The 8,849-nt window shown below is 54.0% G+C and overlaps 2 protein-coding genes across 2 annotated transcripts; both read right to left on the reverse strand.

Annotated features, from left to right (window-relative positions):
- Window positions 1-30: 30 nt before the first annotated feature.
- On the reverse strand, window positions 31-5,526 carry LOC148382252 (kinesin-like protein KIF20A). The gene is made up of 27 exons (XM_088359075.1): window positions 5,364-5,526; window positions 4,978-5,110; window positions 4,755-4,838; window positions 4,557-4,676; window positions 4,359-4,497; window positions 4,095-4,279; window positions 3,972-4,014; window positions 3,744-3,889; window positions 3,613-3,685; window positions 3,379-3,490; window positions 3,249-3,320; window positions 3,029-3,175; window positions 2,778-2,940; window positions 2,462-2,710; window positions 2,272-2,381; window positions 2,113-2,204; window positions 1,953-2,050; window positions 1,785-1,845; window positions 1,604-1,707; window positions 1,386-1,508; window positions 1,195-1,322; window positions 956-1,086; window positions 710-882; window positions 594-644; window positions 442-514; window positions 257-366; window positions 31-182 (listed from the first exon to the last, which is right to left on the reverse strand). Exons 2-27 carry the CDS (start codon window positions 5,080-5,082, stop codon window positions 105-107), a joined length of 2,970 nt encoding a protein of 989 aa, XP_088215201.1. The 5' UTR covers window positions 5,083-5,110; window positions 5,364-5,526; the 3' UTR covers window positions 31-104.
- Window positions 5,527-5,679: 153 nt separating this feature from the next.
- atad1b (ATPase family AAA domain containing 1b) lies at window positions 5,680-8,804 on the reverse strand. The gene is made up of 10 exons (XM_088359085.1): window positions 8,674-8,804; window positions 7,869-8,074; window positions 7,678-7,776; window positions 7,480-7,600; window positions 7,213-7,413; window positions 6,940-7,046; window positions 6,775-6,864; window positions 6,640-6,690; window positions 6,418-6,554; window positions 5,680-6,350 (listed from the first exon to the last, which is right to left on the reverse strand). The coding sequence occupies exons 2-10, from the start codon at window positions 8,040-8,042 to the stop codon at window positions 6,230-6,232; spliced, it is 1,101 nt and encodes a 366-aa protein (XP_088215211.1). The 5' UTR covers window positions 8,043-8,074; window positions 8,674-8,804; the 3' UTR covers window positions 5,680-6,229.
- Between the last annotated feature and the right edge of the window lie 45 nt (window positions 8,805-8,849).

Genomic DNA, 8,849 nt, shown 5'->3' on the forward strand with positions numbered 1-8,849 from the left:
CGACAAATCTGCCCTCAAAACTGTGCAAGCTTATTGGATGAGTTTTTTATTTCCTTGCTTTTCAAACAACAACAACAGTGTGACAACATCTCAAGCATCCACCATCACTTGCGGTAACGCAGCCGCCGCATGATGATCACGTGATCGCTTTCCTTTTCCTTCGGTTCCTCGAGCAGCGGCGCCTGAACACGTAAACACGTGTCAAGCAGGGAGGGGGGGCAAAGGTCGACGCACGCGGCGGGGCGCGCACACTGACCGAGTCCTGCGAGACAGTAAGCATCAGGGCCGCTTCCTTGCTGTAAAGCTTCCTGCGGCCTCGCTTGGCTTGGGTTGCCATGGCGACAGGGCGTCCGCAGAGGCTTTGAGCTGTGAGCCATAAACAAATGAATGTGCGTGTGAGAGGAGGCGCTCCCTGCTGGCAAAGCTCAAAGAGTCACTCACCCGCGCCGCTCGGGACGGATGGCGGTGCCGAGGGCGGAGACGGGCTGGACTGGCTGGAGGAGAACGGCACCTCCTACCAACGAAGAAGAGGAGAAGAAGATAATATTTCGGAGCGACTTTGTAATCCTCCCAAATTGCAGCGCGTCTCTCACCTGCGTCACCGTCCTCACGTTTACTCGCTTGTTGTCGCTCAACGCCAAACCCTGAACGCACGCACTCAAACAATCAGGCCCAAGTTGGCGTTGGCAAACGCGCTGCATTTTCTCACCTCCAGTTGGCAGTTTGTCCTTTTCCTCACCGCTCGTACATTCTGGATTTCCTCCTTCAGCTCCTCCACCAGCGGCAGCCTCCCGGGCGCCGGGCTCTCCTTGGGCTTCTTGTTCTCTTTCTGTGCTAACTTCTCTTGACACCGCCGCACCGGGACCTCGACGCACTTCGGTTCTGGTGGGCGTGGCGATTTAGCGGGCGCCGGAGCACTCGGAGATGCCGAAAGATGGCACGGGCACGCACTCACCTTGCCGTCGCTCACCTTCCTCCTCCATCGTTCTTTGTCGTTCAAGCTCCGCCATCAGCTCCTGCAGCCGGTGCTCGTATTCCGCTTTCTGATTGGCCAGTTCCTCGGTGAGCTGCTCACACTTCCTGTCGCTGCGGAAAGATAAAAGCGGATCAACAAGTAGCCACGAGCGAGCGCTCGTGTTTGGCACGGCGCTCCGTTCCCTTCCGATTTTTTGGAAGGCCCACAGTGGTCAATACCAGCGCATCTTTTCTTGCGTCACTTCCCGGATGACTTTGGATTGCTGGGCGCAGGTCTCCGTGGCCGACAGGCACTCCTTGCGTAATCGGGCCATGTCGGCGTGGAAGTCGCTCTGGCCTTTGCCCTCCTGCGGCGACAGTCGGTGAGATAAAGTCCGGGCACGGACGAGCGCACGTCGGATGACAATAACCTCGGCTTCGGCGTCCCGTCGGCCATTGAGGCGCCGCAGGCGGGTCTCTGCCGTGGTCAGTTGGTCCTCAGCAGCCGCCGCGCGTTCCCTTTCCTGTTGCAAGTCCCGTTCCAGGGAGGTGACCTGTTGCAAACCAAAGGAAAACACACAAAGGGAAAAGATGGGAAAAAGAGCAGGAGGAGAGGGGAAGAAAAAGAAAAAGCATTTTTCTTTCTTACCTGTACCTGCAACTCAGAGATTTGGTCGACAAACATTTGGTTGCCTCGCGTCAGTCGACGAGATCGCCGCGCCGATGCCGACTTGCTGCACTCGCCCTCCTTGGCTGCGGGGAGGAAGTGACATCATTGCACAGGACCGACGCCGGCGCCGTTCTCGTCCAGGCGTCCTCCCGCAACTTGCCCGTCTTTCCCGTGTTGTTGTCCTCTTGGTCCTCCCGCCCGTCTTCGCGGTTGACCCGCTCCTGAGCAAAGCGGCCACGGAAATAGAAAAAGGAGGAGAAAGGTAAGAGTGAAACAAAAACAGAAAAACAGAAAGAAAAGAAAGGAAGATAACGGTAAAAACGCTCACCCGATTGGCCAGCAGCACATGCGGCGAGATCAAGCTGTGGTCTCCCTCCGGAAGCCCCGCCCTCCTTGCCTGCCCTTCTTCCTCCTCCTCCTCCTCCTTGGTGGCACAGCGTCACGTCAGTTGGTGTCTGGCGACGTTGTACGTGCAGCACGTGCACTCACCTGGGTGCTCCGTCTGAGGAAGTTCTTGAGGATCTCCAGCCTCCTGTCGGCTCGCTCCTCAAGAATCTCTCGCTCATTCTTCAGACGCTCGCTAATCAAAGCGCCACAAGGTCACATTGGCGGCATGGCGGGACTGGGCGGGCGCTCCCTGGGCTCACCTGAAGTCCTTCTCCATCTGCTTGAAGATCTCCATGAACTCGGCACACACTTCTTCTCTGATTCGAGCCTCCTCAGCCAAGCCAAAGGTCGCCTTCCCGTCCGGCCGCCCCTGTCCAAGCCAGCGCGCCGAGGTTAGGTGCCGTCGCATCAAAGCAATTTTGCAACCACCGATAAAACAAAGCGCTCTACCTCGTCGCCTTCCTCCTGTGTGGTTTCCTCCCCGTCCTCATCCTCTCCTGCTTCCACGTCGCTCTCTTCCTCAGCATCGTCCTCCATCACGTCCTCCAGCGTTGTCTCCCAAACAAGTGCGGAGTGCGGGCGGCCGCACGCCAGCGCGTTGCGGCGCCAGTCGGCCTCGTTGATGAGGACCGACACTTCCATGGCCGACCTGAGCGAGGCGTCATCCAGGCCGGCGGGTCTCGGGTTCAACACCACCACCTGGAGGAAAAAAAGTTCACTGTGTGAGGACCACCAGTTTTGGAGTTGAGATTTTCAAGGCTTGCACCTTCTGAGCCAGAGCGGAGAACTTGAGGACGTTGAGCGTCTCGTCGACGCAGGATGACTCCTGGTTGATGTTGACCACCATGGACACCTTGCCGGCGCCGCAGAAGAAGAACTGAAGGAAGTGGGTCAGCTTGGACTCCCTGAAGGGAACGTGATGCGGGAACCTGCTCACAAAAAATTTATAAAAAAAAAAAATAATTGCAAGCTGCGAGTGGTGACAAACTGCTCTCGTGTGGCAGACATGCAGCCTACTTTGCGTTCTGCTTGATCCTCATGGCGTTGATGCACTTGCCGAGCGCCAGGAGTGAGCTGTTGATGTTCCCCGCTTCCTTCAGGCGCTCACCCGTGTTGCGTGTGCGCGAGCATCGCTCCGAGCCGGCCAGGTCGCACAACACCAGCCTGCGCGCGCAAAAGCGGCAGCTGGTGAGTATGGCGTGCTGGGGGCGGGCCAAGACGCGGCGGCGACACTCACTCACTGACGCCAAGGAACCTGGGGACGGTGGCGGCGTCCACCCGCAGGATCCTAATGGAGAAGATGCTGTGGCTGCGCAAAGAAAACGCGGTGAGAAGAATAAAAGAGTGAGGGGGAAGGGGGGTGTCACCTCCTGCTGGATTGCTGGTTGAGTCTGGTGGAGGCCAAGCTTTGGTTCCTCTTGCCGATCTTCACCACTTTCAAGGCTTCCTCGGAGGTGCTCACCTGGACCCACTTCAGGTCTACGCGTGGAAAGAATAGAGTTGCATTGCACATTAAACAACAAATAATAACAAGATGGCGGACAGCCTTTTGCTGAGATCAGGACCATCGAGGCACCTCAAGTGGTTGTGTGCGGAGTTACCTTTGATGAAGGGATTTCCTTTGACATCCTGAGACAGACGCAGCGTCGTCCTCTTGACCTGTCCTCCCGGGACCTGAACGCATGCTCCCGTGAGTCCAACAGCCGTTCCGGCGGCACATTTCCATCGCTACCTGCTCCAGAAGGTCGTGAATGTTGTCCTTGTGAATCTCACAGAAGGAAACCCAGACGGAAAAGTGAAGGCGGGGCGGGACGTCCAGAGGCAACTTGTCGCTCTCCGATACGCTGGCGACGCTGCAGTCGGAGCTCAGAGACGAGGCTGATGCACACACATGACACAAAGACATGCATGCAGCGTTAGCAAACATCATAAATATGCAACAGCGAGAAGAGTGAACAACCTTCAAGAAAGGTTGATCTGCCAGAGGAGGTGCTTTTGTCATTCTGCAGAGACAAAAGAGAGATGACGACGGTTGAAAAGCTTCAGCTCATGGGACCAATCTGAAGACGTTTTGGGACGAGACCTCTCGGACGGTCCTCAGCAAACTCAGCTTGGCGGTACTCTCGGCTTTCTGCTGCTTCGGACTCAGTCGGCTGAAGTCTCGGCAGCGGTGAGGCTTCAGATGGCAGCCGGCGTGCAGACGACCTTCTACGCTGTTGAAGAGCAACCAGAGGCAGCGTGGCAGCAGGCCGCCGTCGTGTTCCGGACCTGAAAACGTGCAAAGGGCCAGTTGGACGGGTGGGCGGGCAGATGGGCGGACGGATAGACAGCTTTGTCGCGCGCTGACCGAGGAAGGTAAAGGTCTTCCCGGCGTTGGTGACCCCATATGTGAACAGCAGACAGTTTTCTCCGTGCAGAACATCTCGCACCAAACCACGAACGGATCCTTCAAACACTTTCCTCTGACTGGCATCCGGGCCAAACACCTGAAAGGAAGTGACATCATTTCACGAGTCATCAAAGAGGGCAAAGCGTGTGTGTTTACCTGGGTGAAGGTGAACCTCTGAGCAGTTTGTGGAGGGACCTTGTTAGCCTGCCTGTTGGACTGCCCGCATCTGGGAGCTTTGAGGACCACAGTGTGAGGTCCCTCGATGACCACGCAGTCCTGAGCACGTTTGCAACACAACTCGGTGCTCAGACACCCTCAACCCGTTGGCCGCGTTTGTGGAGGTGTGCCGGTTACCTGTGACCGTCCGCTCTCTGCTCCCGTCAAAGGTCGAACCCTCAGGTAGACCAGCAGGTTCTCCGACCGGCTCTCGGCTTCATCCTGAGGAACGACGCGCACGACCCGCTAAATGAATCATCACGTTGCGCGTTGCACCGGTTGACCACAAATCCAATTTTCATTTTGAGCTGCTGGAAGATTTTGCCACGACGACGACGGCGACGACGAGAAGGATCGTCACCTGCTTTGGCAGAGCAGAGAATTCATCCAGGAGGTCTTGCTTGATGTCGTCCACCTCCACAGGGCCGACCCTCTCCAATTTGCCGCCAGCAAAACATGACTCCATCACCTGGGCCCAAATGCGCTTCCGCCCGCTCCAGTGAACACATCAAAGCTCAAATTGATCACCAACAGATTAGATCATGAATCTGAGATGCACCTCGCCCAGTTTGTTGTTTTGACGCACTGAGAGAAGCACTCTTGTTGCCAAACATAAGCGACTGTTGTTAGTATTAGCCACGGCTAACAAACTCACGACCACTCAGGGCCACCATGTCTGCGCACGCAACACGTTCGACGCAATGTATAACCCTTGTTCAACGTGCGGGTGTTTTCCAAGAAACTCACTTTTGGCGAGTTTACGACAATCCCGCAGCTCTCTCGCTCGTTGTCCGCGCTCGACTTTTGAAAGTGGAAGCAAAGGACCAATCATAAAACGCCACAGCTGTGTTCTTCTTCGGCGTTTATGTGCATTACTGCATTACCGCCACCTACTCGTACTTTTGGAACAACGCTGTCATTTCCGGTTTCTACCTGTCCATCAACGAAATGGTACATTCCATTTCCGGTTTAGTCATTTCTTTTCTGAAACGTTAATTTGTTGTAACTTGTTCCGAGGTGTAATTTGTTTTGTTTGTAAAACATACACTTTTCAAAGAGTAAATGAAACTTTCACCCACAGCTTTATTTTAAATTGAATTAAATTCCACAACATATCAACACAATGGGTATTTCTAACATTGTTTTTCAACTTCAACTTCATCAGCTATACAGTTTGACCAGTAGGAGTCATCCAGACCATAACCAAAAGAAAACAAATGAGCTACCATGAAGCACAAAACCGAATAAAGTGGCATTTCAATAAAACAAATCAACGACAGCAGAAATACATTTCAATATTAGAAAAACAAATCAACACAAGTCAAAGAAATGTGAAATACCAAAAGTTGAAACAAATGAACATTTCTGAAAAGTTTTTTTTCAGTTGTTTTTTTCCATTTGCACTTACCAGACACCAATGATAGAAATGCAAGAAACTGTTTTGACAGTTTAGTCATTTTAGGGAAAGAACTTTTCAATGTAAATTTGGTGGACTGATCATAAACATGTTTGGTGATCAGAAATCTTGGCACGGGAACATTGAACACGCCGACTGGGTGGAAATCGGAGCGGTGACGTCGCGGAGGTTTAGGAGGTGCCATCGTGGTTGGGGTTCAATCCAGAGCAGCGTGTAGCAGGGCACCATGACTCCCAGCCAGCTTGGATTTCTTCATCTTGGCAATGGCCTTCTGAAGATCAGACGCGTGAATGGGACGGATGGAATCCTCTGACGGGCTGAAAAGCACAAAGAGCCAGATGGTAACGGCGTCCGGGGCGACATTGCGGAAGAGGCGTCACTCACCCGTCGTCGCCGCCGCGAGTATGCACATAGTCTCGAACGCATAGCAGGGCGCTGTCGCGGCACATTTCCCGAAGGTCACTGCCGGAGAAACCCTCCGTTTCCTTGGCGATCTCTAAAAGCTCCACCGACTCGTCCACCTGTGGGACAAAGGAAAGAATAGTGGAAGCACAGGAGGAAGGAACACGGAGCGCCAAGCGGCACTCAGACGAGACTTGAACTCACGCTCTCGTTTTCCAGGATGAGTTTGAGGATTTGCTCCCGTTGATGCAAACTCTACGGAATGCAGAAAAGACAAGAGATGAACGAGTGGCCACGCTGCAAATGTGACGACCACAGCGTGAGGTTGCGCGCGCGTACCGGCTGGTTGATGTGGAACCTGGTGGGCATCCTCCTCAAGATGGCCGAGTCCAGATCTTGAGGTCGGTTGGTGGCGCCCATCACGATGACCTGAAGAGAGTGGCGTGCGTGTTTACAGAGGGACGAGGCTCGCTGGGGTGGGCCAGCAGTCGGCCGCAGTCTCACCTGACAGCGGTGGTCCGTGTCCAGGCCGTCCCACAGACTCATGAACTGCGCCTTCATCATGGCCGTGGCCTCGTGGTCAGAGCTTGAGCGATTCCTCAGGAACGAGTCTGCCAACAAACGCCCGTGTTATATTAGGATATCTTGAAAAAAAATAATGCTGCTCATAAAGACGTTTCTTCTGCAATTGTACGCGTTTATGGCAATTGGACCGCTTGGATGCAAAATTCATTCATTCTTAAGAGTAATGTCCAACGGCACCCGTGAGCGCCTCACCTATCTCGTCAATGAAGATGACAGCGGGCTGCAGTTTGACGGCCAGGGAGAAGACAGCAGCGGCCAGCTTCTGCGACTCGCCGTACCACTTGTCCGTCAGCGTGCTGGGCTGCAGGTTGATGAAGCGGAAGCCCGCCTCCTTTGCCGTCGCCTTGGCGATCAGCGTCTTCCCGCACCCGGGCGGCCCGTACAGCAGGACCCCTGTTGGCGTGATCGCCGGTGAGAAGGAGGACAAAGAGGACAGCCACCATGAAGACAACCTCTGACCTTTGGGGGGCTGCAGCAGTCTGGAGGCTTGGAAGAGATGTCGCTTTTGGACGGGCATGATGACGGTCTCCTGCAGCTCGGCAATGACCTCGTCTAGACCGCCGATGTCGCGCCACGACATCTGCATATAAAGGCCGACGCGTCGACAACGTCACACCGTTTGCCTTTCTTTTGGTTTGTGGGTGCGTGCATGCCGACCTGCATGCTAAGGGGGTCCACCAAGTGCGCGGCGATGCTCATCTCGTACTCGGACAGCTTGACATCTTTGACGCCGATCTGCCGCATCAGTTTCTCCGCCTGGCAAAAGTAGTGCAGAGGCACATGGTCAATACACACGGCCAAAGCTACTGGAGCCATTACGTGCGGGTGGCCAGAAAGCATCAACTGACTTGTTTCTGCGCTTCCATCTTCTGCTTGCGCGTGGGGTCGATGGCGTCCACCATCCACTTGACGGTGAAGTAGGTGATTGCGCCGAAGATGGTCAGGCGGAACAAGAGCCCCACCACCTCGTTCCTGCCCAGAGGCCGCGTGGCGTGCTCCACCGGAAGCTCCCTCAGCACCATCCCGCCGGCCAGATTCTCACGCCACAAACTGCCTGAAACGCACATTCCACTCAAGGTCAAAAGGCCATCTCAACATGATGCAACACGTTTGGTCAGTAACATCCCTTAGATTTTTGGTAAAACATCCATCGTTAATCATGGGCAAAATTGTTGCGGCGCTCGACATAATGACGTTCATTGTCAGCACACACATTATGGACTTCGTGTCCAGCTCTGTTTGGATCATTGCATGTCTCTCACGGAACGAATGAAGAACCTTCTCATCTATCCATCTCGTTTTCAGCAATGAGCACATAAGTTTCCGTGCACCTTGCTAGCCATCTTTTATTTATCTGTCTTTTTCCTGCATATTTCTTTGGATAAATCTAGTTGTTCGAAAATGCATCTGGCGTTTTCTTTGTTTTTCTTCCGCAGTTATTCTCCGCTTGCAAAAAGCCAAAGTAGTCAGCGCTGTTCTCGTTAACGTTAGCATTAGCAGTAGCATTCGGTTGACCTTCCGGGCTGTCCGCGCTCACAAAATGACTCCCTGAGATGGCACAAAGCCACAAAACAAACATCCAGGCTAAAACATCAACAAGCCAAAACTAATTTGAAACGGATCGCCGGAGTTGACTCGAGTGTCCAAACGTACGGCGTGTTGATGACCGCTTGAGAGGTGCACGTCTGTTACGCTCGTGCTTCCACGTTCGCTGCTTCTTCTTCTCTCTGGGCTACAAAGGAGCAGAAAGAGCACGAGAGCTCACGCTGACCTCTAGCGGCCAAAGGGATTCACGGTACTGTGACGTGTGTACGGCGGAACAAAATTTC

Source organism: Syngnathus floridae, chromosome 18, assembly GCF_059516105.1.
Source record: "Syngnathus floridae isolate MCC-2025c chromosome 18, RoL_Sflo_1.0, whole genome shotgun sequence".
NCBI lineage: Eukaryota > Metazoa > Chordata > Actinopteri > Syngnathiformes > Syngnathidae > Syngnathus > Syngnathus floridae.